Source organism: Ooceraea biroi, chromosome 1 (assembly GCF_003672135.1).
Source record: "Ooceraea biroi isolate clonal line C1 chromosome 1, Obir_v5.4, whole genome shotgun sequence".
NCBI lineage: Eukaryota > Metazoa > Arthropoda > Insecta > Hymenoptera > Formicidae > Ooceraea > Ooceraea biroi.
The window spans coordinates 6,015,576-6,034,227 of NC_039506.1; the positions used below are offsets into that span (position 1 = coordinate 6,015,576).

The window sequence follows — 18,652 nt, forward strand, 5'->3', positions numbered from 1 at the left end:
AATGTAAATGAGAGATTATGGGACATTATATTAATGCTCCACAGAGAGATGCATCACGCGCGATAATAATAGCATCATTTGATGACCCTAATAACGCGACAAGAAAAAATGTGTCATCGCTGGGATTTACGGGACGAGCGTCATGGATTTCCCGCGTGAAGGTATGCTTTGAAAAATGTAGTATTAATAAAGATTCTGCTCTTTCATAAATCCGAGGTCCATTCTTAAACGCCATGGGGGATTCTGTATTACAAAAGATATCAAACAAGGGGAGACAGTAGACAAATTAAAAAAACTGAATAATTAAAGATTAAGAAGCAAATTGAATCAGAAGGTAGAGCAAACGGTATCGTCAACTGAATGTCTCACGTATCACATTTCATAACAAGTGAGATCAATCGATCAAATGGATATGATTCTTCGCGCAATACGATCAAGATAAAATAAAATCTCTGTGAACTTGGCAGCCTGTAATTGCTCAGTTGAAAAGTCCAAATATGCAAAGTAAGCAACTTCGTCAGTTAGCATAATTTTACAGTACACGGTACAGTTAACGGTACAGCTACAAATAAAAAGTAGAAGCACTACATACATATATACAACTACAAATGATTCTGAATCAATATATATCAATATATATCATCGAAATTTCTTTAGTTGTTTTCTTATAGTCGTGTGCGAACCACTTGTTCAAAACGCTAATTTTCCTTGCGTTAAACTACTAAAAAAAAGTTATTTTTACTACGAAATTTAATTTATTAAAACTGGTGTGCCAGATTTATACAGGTCAGAATATATTCACCTTAAAACCTGTGTCATATCTGTGTGGAGGAAACGCGGACGTGGAATTCGCGAACTGCAGTAGTCCGCTAATCAGAAACGCGCTATAAATACGGGAATTACGATATCCCCATCACAGAGCGACGTTACGCGTCCAGACGTATATTTCCGTCAACGTAAAAGCTTCCGGTCCGATACCCAACACGTGCATTATTCATGAGGATGTGGGCGTCGCGCGCAATAATTTCATGGGATCGACGTGCATCCGATAGGCTCATATTGGGCGTGTAAATGCGGGCGTATACGTACACGCACGTAGCAGCGCATACGGATCGAACGGATTACAAGATCTCGAATGCAAGTATCTCAAGCTCGAATTTAGAATGTATCACGCGTTACACACGGATTACCTGTCTTGGAAGTCGCATGTATCCAATTGGAAAAGTTTGCATAAACGTAAATATCAGCTCCTATTCGAATCCCAATAAAACCTACAATACTTCGAAACTATACTATAAAGTAAATATTTCTTAAACATAAAGTTGAGACAATGTTTATATTTGAACATCATTTGCAATAAAAATCTTGCTATTATTTAAACAGATGCTACATAAAGTAACTCCGGAATAGATAACCAGTTTTGATTACTAAAAACATATCCTGTTTTTAATTAAAAGATTTTTAAAAAAGGCTAATACTATTTTGATATTTTCTTTCATCAAATATTGTTTTTAGAATAAACCATATATAATCTTTACAAAAATTTTGTTTAGAAGTGCAAAGATTTGGAAAATAATAAAGATAACATAATCGACCGTGTAACAAGTAATATTAACAAACATCGATAATATTGAGTTAGCATAATTAGAAAATAGTGAATTATTAAAAAATAAAACGACACTATTAAGCTCGATCGGTTTAACAAAGTTTAACTGGTTTAGTGAATTAATCGCGGCCGATATTCGACTCCGGATCAGGACAATCGAATAATGCACAAGTGAATCACCTCCGTCGCGAGCGCACGCGGGAGGGTTAAAGTTCGACGCAGAGTGTCAGATCTCCGAGGCCCGATCGAGACAGATATCCGTACGATGTGCGCGTCAACGAGTCGCCGACAACTGCGCGTCGCCGCACACGTGCATCGTCGTGCGGTCAACGCACGTGTGTGCAGACACCGCGCGATTACTCTAATTGCGCCGGGATGCCGGCCGCAAACGGCGCGCAATCTCGCCGATGGAGCGGGGCGAGGCGCGGTGATTCAGTCAGCCGCAAAAACGACTCATTACATTAATGAAACGATCTCGTCGGGGGCGGCGGCATTTTTATCGTGCGCGCGATCGCGCGCGGAAATCGCGTCACGCGCGCTAATAATAGCGCAGTTTTCGCGGCGCGACGCTGCGCGATTACTCAACCGCCCGTATATCGCAACAAGTCAAAGTCCTGCGTTTTGCTTCAATTGTTCAATCGATATATTCGCGAGCTCATTGTTGCGTGAATCTGTAATTCGCGGTATCTCTGAGCAGCACGAGCAAATTTTGCATGTTACGTTGGGCGAAATGTGATTATTGAAATGCGCTCGTGCCGATTACATCAATCATACTTTAATGATTGATCTACTTTTTTAATTCATCTATATAGGAAAGATCTGTAATACAGTATTGTGATTTATAAAACACGGGAAGTCGTTAATTTAGGATTAATTAAACGTGATTTTGCATACCAACGTGGAATAGAGTCTGCCTGGGAAAATTTGGCTATGAGAAAGATCCTGAATGAATCATGAACGAAATTAATTAATGCGAAAAATTTAATTATTGTACATACATTTTTAGTCATAATTATGCAATAATGAAAACCGTTAATTTATGCTTCACATCGGGATTTAATCTCCGTGACCTTATTGTGAATTGCCACTTTTAGATATGAAAATGTAAACGGTTTCATTTTCGATACATACATGTAACGGGTCAGATTTCCATCCACGTTTTCACAGTGCAAATGTTCAAAGATTCGTCAAAGAGCATCAATATTGAATAATAGCGTCGCGTACGCTCATTCATCGCAATTAATAAACCACTATTGATTGCAACTGCACTATCGATTGTCACTTTGACTCAAACGAGAACAATTATCGGCCTTTTTGTACAGCGATGTGCGGACGTTCCACTTTGCATAATAACGCACGTGTTCCGCATTGACAACGAGTATCCATTGGGAAAACGGAAACTTAATAGCTGGGAGATAGCCATGCGAGTAACGCACGCTGAGAGACGATTATTTCGCGCACAATGAAGTCCTTTTGTGCACGTTACGCGATGAAGTCCTGTTCTCTGGGAGACAATTCGTTCGCATTCGCTTCAATAACGGCGACTATTACGCACCCGTAAATTATCGACGCACGCGTATAAACCGCCTCTCGCTTATTAGTATTATCTGACACACGCACGCGACTACTTGTACAAGCGAGTTATTGATCCTCGATGATTTACACGCAAGCATAACGGCGAAATGTGAACGTAAATGTAGATGAATCACTGAGCAGATCGTTCCCGGGAAGAGGAGCCCGAGGTATGTTCGCACGTTCTGAATTGCTGCTCAGAAATCATATCCATGGAATGATGAGCATTCCCCATGCATAACTGTATAATCGTGTAAAATTACTACTAAAATATAATTTTCAAGAAATTGCATTGCTCTTGGCAGCTGTTTCAGTTGCCAAATGTTTTCGCAACATTTCTTGATTTGACGTAGAAAAACATACAATCCCACCAAGCATCTTTTCACCCAGCATCTAAAATAGGTATTTATCATTTTGCTTTTTGTTCTCCATGTTTAAAGCGTTATAAAATTATTTCGCTAATATTGGAGACTAGACTCAGCGAGAGCTGCAATTCTCGATGCAGACATTGATGTAACAACGAGACGAATATCACAACGTCGAAATAAATGTATCCTTTTTATTTTCCAACGGACGACGTCAAAACATAAAAGACGACGTCATGTGCGCCGTATTTTTGTCGAGTGCTAAAATTAGCCACGATATTCGAACCTTAATGGAGCGTTCTCCGTTCACTTGACAGTGAACCGAATTGATTGTTGCCACTAGTTGATTCACTTATCTCGCCTGGTGGACAGTGGACATGGTCAAAGGCGGAATGCGGACTCTCGATCCACCGTGAGCCAGGAACTCTTGTCCTCGAGAGGCAAGGAACATGTGCACTTGGTCGATGGGATCATTGATTCACGTCGAAAAAAAGTTCCGTCGCGAAGCGGCGATCCGACGTGCATAAGTCTCATGAGATAACACGATAAATAACATCGACGCGGTCGGTGGAAATATTCAGCTGGAATCTGGAACGGGGTCGACCAGGCCTCTCCCGTTCCATCTCCTCCTCATTCTGCTTTAATTTATACGCCGTATATTTTTCGAGGTTTCGGAAAACTCGCATGCATCACCGAGGGTTCTTTCGTCATTAATGGCCCGTTCGCGCGGAAAAGACAAGCTCGATCGATCATATCTTCACAAGCAAGAATCTGCGTAGTATCGTTAATAAGTCACCTGCAGTTATTCTTAAACGTTTAAATACTGACTGCGTAATAAAATTGCATTAAATACGCAGTACACGGGGAATAAAAAATAGATTCACGCACACGTTGACTTATCGCGATATTTCTGACGTCGGATAGTCTATTTTAGGAGATAATACCATTATAAGATTCTTAATGGGTTATAAATCACGCTGTTATCTTAACCTGCCTCAAAAAGAGCCTATTACGAACTGCAGTTAAGCGCATTATCGCACGTTACTAATGATAATGACTATCAAAATTAGCGCTGTTCAAAACAATCGTTGTTTTTATTACAAAGAAGCAGAACAAGTCCGCGCTCTCGTGCTACGTGTATCCGATATTAAATCTCTCATTTACAATTAGCTTCATTTCGTTTACTGTCGGCATTAAATATCTCCACATTAAACAAATAAGATTGACCAAGTAAAGCTGAATAAACCTAAAATTGAATAAAGGATTAGATCTATCTCTATCCATAAACGAAACGACAATGTATTGCACAATCAAGCGCGCTATGCCTCTTTTTCTCGATATTTTATTAGGCCATTAACTAAGTAATAGCTCGTGTCTAAATGGCGAATCAAACTAAATACATACTTATGACAAAACAATATAGCTTGTATATTAACTTTATAGCAGGATAGACAGTCTTTAAAAAAAGTTTTCCAAAACAACTATAAAATCTGCGCCTGCAGATAATGGTTCTCGCAAAATATATTGAGTGTGTATTTAATAATCCGCAGTCTATCACCGGCCGATATCTAAACGATGCACGAGCTCCATCGAGGGCAGATGCTCTATTCGAATCAACGCACAGCAGGCGTCTTCTAGATCATCTACGTGCGTACCGAGCTGTAAACTGACGCCATGAATACCGGAGGAAACTCACTTAAATTTGTGTCGGATGAATAGGCGCGATCGCGCGGTTTCGCGCGACGATCGCAAGCTCATCGAGCTTTATTCGAGGCGGTCGTCTGCGAGTGGGAAAATCAGAGCTTTTGGCAGCGGAATCCGCCTCCTCCTGGAATTCCTAACACTCCACGTTGCTACGTCGATATCGGGAGAAAAGGAGGCTCGTCGCCAACAGGTACGAGAGCCGCACCAGCAGAGTCTCAAATTACCCGGACGACCTCCCTTCCTCCCCTCAGCCCTCTTCGAGTCGGTTTCCCTCGAAATCAATACCGCGACCACGATTGATAGCGTATCCCTGGAGGTTCCCGGAGTGGTTCACCTATATACGTAAGTAAAATAAACGAAAGAAACGTCGTCGTCGCCGCCTCGACCACGACGACATGACGACGGTGGTCTCTGCAATCTCTATTAAAAAGCTGGCGGGCAATTTCTCGCCTACTAGAAACGTAATAGTCCAGACAGCGAGGCACAGTAAAGGAGCGCGCTCGAATGCGCGCGGAGAAACGAAGGGAGAGATTCTATTCTTCACGACAAGACCGTTCCTTCTCCTCGATGGAAGATTGAGAGCGCGCAAATGCGCTTGACGTACCACTAAAATTAACGCACCCAGCTATGCTTGACCCATTAACGAGGGTGAAGGGAATTGGCGTCTCTGAGCGCCAGACGCGTTTCGCTAATTGCATCGAAGCGATCATTAACGTCGTCCATGAGTAAATTTGCCACGCGTCGCACATCTTTGGACCGGATTGTCTGAGATTTCACAGGCTGCGTAATTTTTTCACCCATGTTGTAGAAAAATTTCTTAATAAACTGCTTAAATCGTGTTCGTTTCATTTAATCCGGCATCACAAATGCGTCATAAATGCGTGTTAAACGTAAAACGGAATGTTAATTGAAGAAATTGAAGAAAATAAAGTTATTAATCAGAAGTAAAACTAATTCTGCTAACAAGTGAAGATAGTAATTTCCAGATCTTTACAGATAGTTATTTTCTAGTCTTACTCCTTGAAGAATTCAATTCAAATATCAAATTTAAATAAACCGATGTCAGAAAGACCAGTTTCTAGTACGAGTTTCTCGAATTTAAAGTAGATACCAACCGGCTCTTTATCGTTTTACGTTTCACAGGTCAAGTACGTAACTGCACACGTAAAAAGAATAAAGGCGACAGATTTCTATCTCATGTACATTTCTCACGGCGGTTATTTTCTTTCCCAACAAGATAGACATATATAATCGTCCCTTGCCTCCGTTAAAAAAAAGAAATGAAAACGAGAGATAAAAGAAATCCCGATTGTGCAAAAGTTAGATGAGATTGGAGGCTCCGAGGTCTTCAGGTTCCAACCATCGGCCTTTGGGCCCGAAGAGAGACTCAGGGAAAAAGTTTTTCTCCCTTTTTTCGCGACGGCGCCAGCGGTTATCCTTAAACGTCAGCACGAGAAGTATCTCACGTCACTACACGAGATATTTTTCCGACAAGTCGCAGATGGCTCCAAGGATGTGATGTCCCTGACAGGCGCTAATACGAGACTCCTCTTCGACAGGTGCGTTTACTCGCGAGAAGCGAGTTTTAAGCGAGCTTGAGAGGGTTGCGTCGTTACTAATCATCGTCACCAATTGTCGTCGTAAATTGTCGCGATTATTATATATCTGTCACAATTCGTCAGAAAACATTAACGTTTGTGTTAACATCTAATAAATATACTTCAATATAGTTGAATGAGCAGTTCAATATTTCATCGAGACTTTGAAAACTGAAGTCAACCCTTTTTTTAGAACGTTGAAATATTCATAAACTGTGAATATTTCAAATTGCATCCGCAAGCATGAAAGCTCGTTGGTCTGCATAGTTTGCGCGCTATCTGCATACCGTTTGTGTGCGTGGAAAACTAAATTGTGTAGGCCTCGCGTGAATGTGGACTATTTTCGTTCGCGCTTGGATGTCGAACAGTGTCCGAAACTGTAATAGAGTGCAAACCAACGGCGTTAGCGGGGTCTCGAGATGACGTTTGTTCGATACGAGAACGAGTATCGCAAATAGCGATGCGGTGGTTCGCGTTCGCTATTTTTATGTCGTGCTCAGATCTCGATCGCGCTGTGAAATATCATCTATCGCTAGAATAACCGGATCTCTAACGTACAAAACGGCGAACGCGATACGTACCAAACATAAATAACAAAAAGTGAGATATCACACGTTAAAACGCGTTAAACTACGCTTTAAACCTTTGTAATCCATGAAACATTCTTCCGCAAAAAGGAAATGTCATAAAAAAATATTTTATACTAGTCAATCGCGTGACGAATATCAAGATTAAATAATGAAATGTTCTGTAAAAGCGATATATATCCGTGACATCAACAATTTACTTTCACGTACGAGAATCAGCTTATTCTAGTCAATAATGATAGCAAATTCTATCACCAAAACTGTTCTTATGTGTTTACTGATTAATAAACACTGTACATAATTTAGTCGTGGTGACTATTCAAGACAGCTAAGGCAAGTTTCATATGCAATGCTCTTTCATTCGTCGATAAAAACAAATTCGTTACTGGGATGTAAATACCGAATTCTTATCTGCTCGGTGACATTCAGCAAATCACTTTAATTCAAATCACTTGAAAAAGCAGAGACGCAATAACATTGGTAATTACCAACGCTAATTATTTTGATATACGCATCAAGACACGCTTGTGATAAACTTTGTTCCTGCGGTAAATACATGATATGAAACATTGAAAACGCATGGAACAAACCGTAAACAAACCTGAAAAATGCATGATTTGAAATCTGAAAAATTTGATGTTTTATTTGGAGCACGCCCATAAAGTCTCGCGTTCTTGCTGCGTAAATTGCAAGATCAACTATGATTAAGGACGGCGTTTAAGAAGCGAGCAACGCGTTATCGCGAACATGTTATCTTAATCGAGCAGAAATATTCTCGTCTTCTCGCCACGCGAGGAACGTAGAGCGTACAGCGGATATATTCGTCATCGGCAACGAAGGGCTAAAAATCCATAAGAAACGCACACCATCCTTCTTCCTCTCTGTTTTCCCTGGCTCGATTAGTCATCGAGACACAGTCCGAGTAGCTGAAGAAGAAACTGGCGTCCGTGACTCTCGTCACGTCGTCACGAACGCCTGGATCGTCGAGGTTGCATTCCGCACGGCAAAGAATGCGTGTCAATAATATGCGTAATGCGGAGAGAAGAATATCCCGAAATATTTATATCCGCCAACAAGAAAAGAATAGAAAAGAAGTTCCCAGCGAGAAAGAATTTTCAATAATCTTGACGAAAAATTAGACCTATTATTTCACGCAAATAATGGGAGCCGCGTTGCTGGCAATTGTAATTCAATCGCTAAATAAGTTAACAGATATGGCTGCACAAGTAATTCATTATATCAATGCATTAATTGCAGTTGCGAGGTATTATATTGTATTAACATTGATACATTCATCTTTTGATTAACTCGCAGTCGATACTACAATAGAAGCTTTACGCCAGTATAGTCACTGACATGAATTAGGAACTTCGATATTAACACATTCATCATGATGTTAAATCTATCAATGCGATTATACAATATTAGTGTTCCAGCCGATGTGCAATATGACATGATACATCGACGTAAAATTATACATTATCATAACACACAATCCATCATCTCGCCGGACTGTGCTTAATTTCACCGAAGGCAATGCGATATGATTTTATTACGAAGTCTGGCGAGATTCAGCGAGAATTAGCGAAAGTGCGATGATAGGATATCTCAGCCCAACTGCAATGATTCTTGCTGAGTAACCGAAGAAGCACTAAGTCGGACAATGTCATATCAGCAACCGATACGCTGAATATGTCTAGTGCCTCATTTTAACGTGAGCACTTCCTGCCACGCGTTGGCGTGACCGAAACAAATATAATACATGCGGACAGCTTTCATATCTCGTCGTATCAAGGCCGCTTCACGTCCGGCGAAACTCGTCTTCGTGACTATCGTCACGTTCCATCGATCGTCCGGATCTAGAGGAGCACGTATATAATCGCGCATTTTGCAGCAGCTCTGGAAGCTAAAGAAACAAACGCTCGCGAGAAACACGGGACTTCAGAAGGTTGACAAACTTAAAATGTGACGCGGATCGATTCTCGAAATAATATCCATCGCGTGACCGCTCGCGCCCCGAGCCATGGCATGCATATGCATGACGTGAGTTACGTAACAAAGTCGAACAACAAATTATCCACCTGCCGTCCTAACGCAGCAACGTGGATCGCGTTTACTCGGGTAAATGCACCCGCGACGAAAAAGGCAAACATGGCGCAAGCGCAAACTCACGACACGACCGATACTTGAGGATTTTCATTACTAGGGCAAGAGAAGAAGAGAGCGATCCTGATGCGCAAGCGTGCCCTCCTCGGGCCAAGGGTTTCTGCACAGAGTAACCCGAGAGAACCCCACAACCGAGACAATTTTTACTCGTATAAATGTTCCTAAAATATTATAAAATAATATATAAATATTATAAATATTATAAAATAATATATGTAAATTTATGTTGAGTCAGAAATACTCAGCGGAAGTTTGTATATAGTGACATGATTTGTTTGAAGAAAACATTTAGAAACGCAATCGCCCTTCAGGAGAGAATGATTTAAATCATTAAAAAATTTAACAAATCTATCAAATTTTACCAAGTTTAAACCAAATTTCTGTTTTGCCTTGAAGAAAAGAAACATTCGTCGCTCGAAAGACTCTTAGATGATGCCAATGAGACGATGAGCGTGAAACTGAATCGACTGGTGCAAAATCGAAATGATCACTATGTCCGAGCGACTTGATGATGGTCAGTGATTTGGCTGTGCTCGCACTCGTGTATTCGCACGGTATTTCGCACAAAACGCGTATATAAAATGCGTGCTAAATGTGCCGATTGTGTGGCTTTTACATATCGGGGTTAACAAACCGCCGACGATGCAAGAGCCGGATACACGCGGTATTAAACGTGCATGAGTCACCGCGTCGCCACAACAGACGTCGACGATGCACATTCCACATGATTTCTTTCTTCCCACGAAGGAACGGAAACACGAGACGCTCTCGAATTAGGCGCCAGGCAAATACTCGCATCATAATACGCTATCATGTCTTCGTGCAATCGATTTTATCTGAAAGACGAAGGCAAGGCCTTGCACGAAGAAATCGCCAGCACGTAATGAAAAAGATCAAAAGAATTCACGATACGTGAAATTGTCACTTGAAATCGTCTTTCTTTCCTTTAACGTTTGCGAATCGTAGAACAGTTAACGATAAGCGGCACTGCGAAATTATTTGATGCCAAAAAATGGAACGATTATTGAAACGGTTGATTATTTAGAGTGCTTCGCGTTAGTTAGCTCGCTTAAAGATTCTTTTCACGAGTTAACAAACCTTCATATTTATTCATTCCTTAATGAATATGCTGAAAAGTGTATCGCGTTACCGGACCACGAGCACCTAAATATCTTAAGACGTCCCTGGGCTGAGGTCGAGTACCTTCTTCGATCCACGTCTAAATATCTAGATATCTTATCACGAATAGTGTAAGTACGCGAGCGGAGTATAGGTCACGCAGCCGATTCCGATGCACTTGCCAACATAATTTTCCAAAACAATGAAATCAAGAAGACGGCAGATATCCTTCCGTTCTCTTGCATTTAAATGAAATTTTTCGGCCATTTTCACGCGTCACGCTTATTTAAGCAATGCAACATTTCCGGTGTTATGAAATCTGGAAGAATTTCCATTAACAGAACTTGCTTGTAATGCAATACGTGCATTAAATGCAGTAAAAATAAACACGTCGCTTATTTCCACGCGACACTCGACCGAACAATATTTTTCTTTTTCGTTAATGGTCGAAGGAAAGTATGGGTGCGCCATGTATGGACGTCGCTCGCGGCTCTTCCTCAGAAGATGTGTGACGTAATTCACATTAGAGGATAAACGTTAAACGCAGAGAAAATAAAAACCAGCCTATTTGGATTTCAAAGGAAGAGGAACATCGCACTAATGTGCGTGTCTCGACCTACGCGAGAGAGAGATTTCGGCGTTAAAATTATTCAAAATATTCTTTCCGCATTCATCACATGAATTATGTAATCTTCAGCAGCAAAATTGATGCATGATGCGTAGTATCATCGCTAATCAATTTTGTTAAAATTTCATGTTCGTGTTTTAATAATGTCAGTCCGGAATCGGCAAATTTTTAATTTAATAACAATTATATAGATATATTATATGGTACTGTGAAAAGATACGTGAAGTGCGTTTATCTGACAATTTTGTTATCTTGCAGCGATGAGCTCGAATATTGACAACTCGACTATTGACGGAGTAGCCCATTTACACTAGATATTGACTCGGATTCTATAGACCTCGTGCGTCCGCACGGAGCTAACTTGTAAAGTATTCGATGTTATAACGCTAATTTAAGCCGCGCGGCTTTAACAAGTAAAATCATTCGCGCCATCACACACGACAAATTGTCGTAACGACAATGCAACAATCTTTCCAACGGGAGCGTTGAGAATAATCGACGAAAGAGAGGCGGCCAACCGAGGAAAGCGCTCTAAGAGCTTTCGAATACAATCAGTCAGTCGGACACGCATTGAAATTCAAACGCATTCAAATACGTGTGTAATATAGAAAGAGATGTTTTTTTAGCGGAATTCAAAGGGGCGGCTTGAAACCTGGCACTCGGAGGATTGTTCGCAACAGCGAGCGACAGATTACTCTCCTCTGAAAGGGAGCAACAACTAATAGCTCGCAGCAAAAGCGAGGAGGCGGTTAGATAGTTCGCATTATCGACCGAAGGCGAGCGCGATAAAAAAAGCGGTTATATTTCACGCGCGGCTCCGATGAAGCAACCCCCCGCCCCCTTCGCCCGGCGCGAAACGGAGCGCATGTATGTACAACCTTAACCTTTTAATCAGGGCTATTTTTTCATGATGACGTCTCTTACTTTCACATAACACGTGCATAACGGAAGTGTATAAACGATCCAGAAACGTATAAAGTTTTATAAAGAGACATGCATCGCGTATTTTAAAAGTGCATTAAAGGGCTAGAAAGTCTGAAAAGAAGATGAACCGCATGGAAAAGCGTACAAGGAAAGAAATATGAGGATATAGAAATTTAAAAAACTTACAGAGCGTACTCTCTCCTTGCAAAGTGCGTATCGAAAACTTTAATGACTTGTTGATTAACTGTATAATGAAGTTAGTAGATAATCAACGCATTAACTCCAATGTCACCAATGACTCAAATACGATGAAACGCAGTTTTCCGGCGATAAAATCGCGCGCAATTCGCACGGCTATTTTTACGCTTATTAATTTAATTAATGAGTTAGTTTAATTTAAGAGGTAATTTGCACCTCTCCTCCCTTAACCGCGTTTCCGCTCCAGTCGGCGTGGCTGGTGCAGCCTGCGAGCCGCGAGCGTCGGCAAAAATAGACGCTGGAGATTCGTTCCGCGCAGATTAACTTCAGCAAGTCGAGCGCTGCACTCCAAGTGCAGCGGCGCACAATCGAGACGCTTCCACGATCGCGTTCCGCCTCCGTTTGCGGCTCGCCGAAAAAATGCGAAAAAACGCGCTCACGTACCTTTCGCCCGGCGGGCCAGGTGAGTGATGTTCTGCCTGAGCACCTTCAGCCACATCCTCGCGCCCTTCTGCTTGTTTTGGAAATCCGACGTGCCGCCAGCGGGGAAACTCGCGCTCCGCGGAAGCACCGTTCTCGGGCCGTGACTGCGTTTTCGTAGCGCGCTCCTCTCACTGTTCCAGCCGATCATAAGGAACTTCCGGGGTACGCGCGCGCGCGCGCGCGCACGTTTCCGCGCGTCGTCGATTTCCCGCCGAAATACCACCGAAAACCTCTCGCTTTCCTTCTTTTTTCGACTGCTGCGATGCAACGGAGCGGATCGCAACGGATCAGCGAAAGACGGGGGCCTACTGCGCGACTCTACGTGAGACGACTGATGCGTTGACACGATGCGCACTCTTGAAATCGCCGCGCGGAACAAACGCCGCCGGCGGCGCGGAGCGCCGCTTTTATACGCCGGAGAAGAGGCGACGTGCCGCGCTCTACTACCGAGCGCGATAATATCGGCCCCCGGGTCCTTGAGGCTCCCTCTCTCTCTCATCTTGTTTACCCAGCCGGAATAGCGCGGACCGCGTGCAGGGCACCGCACGCGTGAGCACGCGCGTTCACGCACGCACATCACGCTGATGATCACGTCGGCGAGCCGAGGGGCGCGGATCCAGCGCGGGAAGGGGTCGCCGAGGGCTGCACCCTATGCACTTCAGGGGTCGGAGGACTGCATACACCGTGGCGTGTACACGCGTTCTTTTATTTCTTTTTTAATCCCGTCTGAGCGTTACGTGGAGGAACGCAAATAAGCGTGCACGTTCTTTTCGCGTTAAATATCCTCTCGCACACAAAAGGTGGTAAACCTAATAAAACTCATATAAATATCCAGCTTTTAAAGATAAACAAAACCGGAACGGTGTGCAATTTTTAACATAATTCCTCCTCGTCTGATATTCCATTACGGTACAAGGATAGATTTTTAATTAATTACGTTATTTCAGTTTAGAAATGAAAATAACAGAGATGTCATTCTAATTAGCGGTCAATCATACGTTGACAGATGTAACGTGAATGAATATTACGCGAGATAATATAAACGTATTTCGAAACGCACAAATCAGGACATAAATTAACGAGTGTATTAATCTGCGTAGCTTTTCCATGCACTTCTTTCATTAGGCGAGATAAGGAAACGCCGACGATCGCGGAATATGGGTCAATCGAAAGGGAGACTTGCAGGGAGTACGTGCAAGCGAAAACGTTAGAGATATACAAATATCAGTATTATCGCAGTGTATATTTAGCTCGCAGACGTTGGTGGCCGGTAAACAACCAGCACGTTCCGGCACGCGATTAGAGGACATACGCCTGTCTGGCGCTGAATCGTCCTCGTGCAAATAATCCCGAAATTATGTACAGCATGCACGACACACATCTACCAGGGATTTCTGGTTTACGTATACAACGATAAATTGTTATTGCCTATTCCAGATACGATTTACATGCAATTTAAAAATAATTCTTCTTCATACAGTAAACAATAAGGTATTACTTAATAAATACCGTGACTCGAAACGTCATTGATTCATCGTTGATTTATCGATTGTTTCTTTCGATTTTCTTCAGAAATTTGGATAAATATAATGTCGTTGGACCGCTTCGCGATGACGCATTCCTCGTCGCAAGGTTTTATGACACGAATACCTTGAAATGCAACTGGTTGCATCGGAGATGCGCTTCCGGATGACGATCGTGCGAGCGTATTTTCTCCGGCGCCGTGTTTTGCGAAGCGCGCGTTAAACACGCGGCGCCGATCGCGATTTCCACGCGATTTTGTAAACACGAAAGAATAATTACGTAAACAGGCTTATCGAATTTAAAGGAACGCAGAATGTGTTTCTGCAGAAAAGATCACTACATCATGCGATAAAGACTTCGCGCGATGCACGTTATCAATGATGTACTTATTGAACTGTAAACATTACGCTACTAACACATGAAAATCGCAACGTTTTGCGAGCTATAATTTTATGCACATCACATTTAATTACACGAATAGAGAAGATGTAATTTTACATCGTTATTCATGTGTTTTCTTATTCACTCTCTCGTATTATTATATTCACTCATCATCGTGTACAAAATAGAAGATTAACAATACAGAATTGCATAATAATAAGCAAGAGTTTTAAAAAATATTTTTCTCTGTGTTTGTTCAGTGAAACTCACTTACTGCGGCTCTTTTCGGGCAATCCGATATGAGAATACAGTGTTAATTAATGTAAAACAGTCCAAGATTTAATATAATTATCGCAATTTGCATATTCCATTTTCGTATGTTCCATTCTCTCTCCCAGTATAAGTTTGTCTCTTAAAAAATTTAGTCTTTAGTCTCATGTGCTCGCTAAAAAAGAATCTTTATGACTTTCGCAAACTCTTAAAGAGGTAGATGTTATACACACGTCCACCAAGTGCACTTGCACCCAAAGCTATCACTGTGTACTATCACTATTACCACGATTGGATTATTTCACGACTCGGTGCGTGCCGGCTGACGCACGACAACTCATATCTCGGCCGATACGCAGCTAACGAGAACTTGTATGCAGATCTTATCTGTCTTTAATCTGTTATTTCTGTACTTCTCGATGATACAAGAACAATAGGTTGCCGCCGATCATCCATCCTGAATAACGTCACATGAATACATGAAAAAGAAAACAATCACTGTCAATCTTATTAAACGAAAGCAAATTAAATAAATTAAACTTTGATGAATTTTATGGGAACGAGCTATCTTTGTTCCGAGATCTTTGACCGAAACCGTCCGCATTTTCCGCGAAAACTAAAAATCGACACGTTTGAGCCAGTATTTTTAGCTCTCCGAGCACGGATATTAAACCCCGAGAGCAATATGAAACTCTGTTTAAACAAAAGCTTTATCATCGATCGAGATTTATTGCAGGCACTGCAGCGGATTTTTGCAATCTTTCAACTTATGTGTGAATCTATCTTTGACCTCACGTTTCATTTGTCCTAAAAGTTATATGATTATTATCGAGAACAGAAATTTAGAACAAGGCTGCTCATTAATAAAGAGACAGTAATTGAAGTTTTGAAGAACATACGCGAGTCTATGAGAAAATCAGTTGTGGCTTCTTGAAAAAATTGGAGTTATTTCTAGCGACTTATGAATTAAACTAAGGCAGTTTACAGTTTGCTGCGAGACGAAACTGGAATCGTTCGATATGATGTACATTATTAAGTAAAAGATATTGCCAGACAATTCAACGTTTCGTTAAGAGATAAAAATACACTTATCGCGTGCTATTAGAAATCAAGCAAAGTTTAAGTATATAAATATCGCTAAATAACGCAGAATTTAATGGTGTAAAAATATTAATTACTTTCATTGAATAATTTATGTTCGTGAAATCATTACAAACTGATAGTACTGCACTTTTATTTTTGAAGAAATATAATTATTACTTTGATCACGCAGATGAACATCGCTTCGATAAACAATCACTGTTGGGTAGTTAATCACCTGCTGCACCTACCCTAAATGTCAATCTGTTATCAGAAGACAGCACGACTCTCGGCTTGACCTAAAGCAACCTAACCCAGCCTAATCTACCTCAAGTACGTCAACGCGTTAGAAATCGATGGAGGACACGCGTGCGTACGTGTACGTTGACACGCTTACGGTACAATCGCACCAATCTTTACTAAACATACCGACCTAATCTACTAGATCGCGAAACGAATCCATATAATATCACTATCGGCTTATCAAATTTCACCGTAAAATCGTCATATCCGATTTACGCAAGATTGTCTTTTCCTTTTATAAAGATTTAATATTTTCCTAAGAAATGATTCGTAACATACTCGTAATTATAATTTCAGTGTAACTGATAAGCATTATTAATTTAGATCTTCTTAAGTAAATATTATTAACTCCTCTTATTCGGTGCTTGCAAAAGTTTGTGTGATATTAAAGCCATTTTTCTTCCTTCTGGATCTTTTTCATTGCTTTCAAATGGCGGGATACAGTTGATTCATTAACTCCAAGCTGCCCTGTAAGCTCTTTTAATGTTTGAGACGAGTTTTCGTTGAGCAATGCTTTCAATTCGTCGTTCTCCATTTACGAACTTTTGTAAGCACCTAATAAAAAAATAAAAAATATATATTTAAATAAATATGCATATTCTTATAATAAATAAATAATACTCCTATGTTGCAACCCTAATCACAATATCTTTTTCATCTTTTCCACGAAACTTACAAAGCAATAGTAAAATTTCGCGTTGCCGAGCAAAATGGAATTACTGTGGTCTTTTATCAGACGGTAACGTACAAGTGCATGTGAGCAAAGGGACTGTGGAAGCACAAAGCATTTCAAAGGATTCTGTTAGATAGAAATTCCGCAATGGACAGAATTAGAGGAGCCCTGAGTTACCAAGGGGAGTCCGAAAGTGTTGAAATTTTAACGAACTTCTGGTTCTCACAACGGTGTCTCATTGTTTAACCAGAACCATTTTGTCCATTGAATAAATCACAATGTTCAATCACATGTTACCAATTCTTCGAACATGTTTCCAAGATTGCAATTTAATCTCACGGTTCAATCTCTCTCTCTCTCTCTCTCTCTCTCTCTCTCTCTCTCTCTCTCTCTCTCTCTCTCTCACCCACTCACTCACACTCACTCACTCACACACACACACACACGCGCGCGCGTTCTCACATACATTTTAATTTCGGAAAAACTTCAACATTTACTTACGAATAGAGTCAGCGTTTTTCTTCGCACTATTGTTCTTGTTCTTTTTGTTCTTTGGATAGATGTTGCCAATCTTGCTCTGTCCACAACCCATTCTGTCCTCTTACGTCTTCATGCAGTAATAACACTGACCTCACTTTGCATCACCAAGTCTATTACGCGTCCGCAACACGAATCAATCACTTTATCGCACTATGTCGGCTGGCGTTCGCATCATTGTCGTCATCGATCTTGCGGGAGGAAATCGATGCGTCCCAATTTACACAGATTCATCGACCTATTTCCGTTGCTACGCACATGTCATTTCCCTCACGTAGATTAGGCAGCACAGAACGTCTTCCTCATATATGCATATATGTATATCCTTTTCACGCGCGCACGTATTCATATATACATATATATATATATATATATATATATATATATACACGATATATATCAGCACATACTGTCTGTTTTGCACAACACATATGATATTCAGTCTTCGGCAACCCACGATTGTCGATTCGGTATTCAACGAATTTGAATTAAGAAAATTTCGCAGGATATGTTCACATTAGGATATGCGACCGGTTATTTCTTTCTTTCCATTAGATGAATTAAAACGGATCGATAGCGAGTCAGTCTTCGTACTCTGGTCAGTCTGTCACGTCCCCAAAGCAAACCTGGTCAGACATGCGAAAGGGCACTGCACCGGGGACCGCGTGACTTCTTCAACTTTAACAATAATTTCTCGGGTGACCGCGCTGTTGCGGAGGATAGATGGATAAATAAACGAAGAAAAAGAGAGAAAGAGAGCGAGAGGTCAGTCACGTGAATTGCCTCGATGGACTGATTGATGTTAGGCTTCAGTCCTCAGGCTTGTACCAAGCGAGGCATAAACGGCAGGCAGCGAAACATTCTTGGAGATCATATGAGATTTGAGTCGACCATCACCAGTGAAAAAAGGCGGAAAAAAGAGGAAAGAGAAGAG

At 41.2% G+C, this 18,652-nt stretch overlaps 1 protein-coding gene across 3 annotated transcripts in view; it reads right to left on the minus strand.

The window, feature by feature from the left end:
- LOC105277812 overlaps nucleotides 1–18,652 on the minus strand; it is a 40,034-nt gene that overhangs the window by 16,347 nt on the left and 5,035 nt on the right. Inside the window, exon 3 of one of the 3 annotated variants that reach the window (XM_011336449.3) lies at nucleotides 17,683–18,015. In XM_011336449.3, the coding sequence (XP_011334751.1) occupies nucleotides 17,683–17,773 (91 nt within the window). In that variant the 5' untranslated portion in view covers nucleotides 17,774–18,015. Of the gene's footprint in view, nucleotides 1–12,911; nucleotides 13,387–17,682; nucleotides 18,650–18,652 lie in introns of those variants that run through there. The other 2 variants (XM_026972885.1, XM_011336446.3) reach the window with 2 other exon arrangements.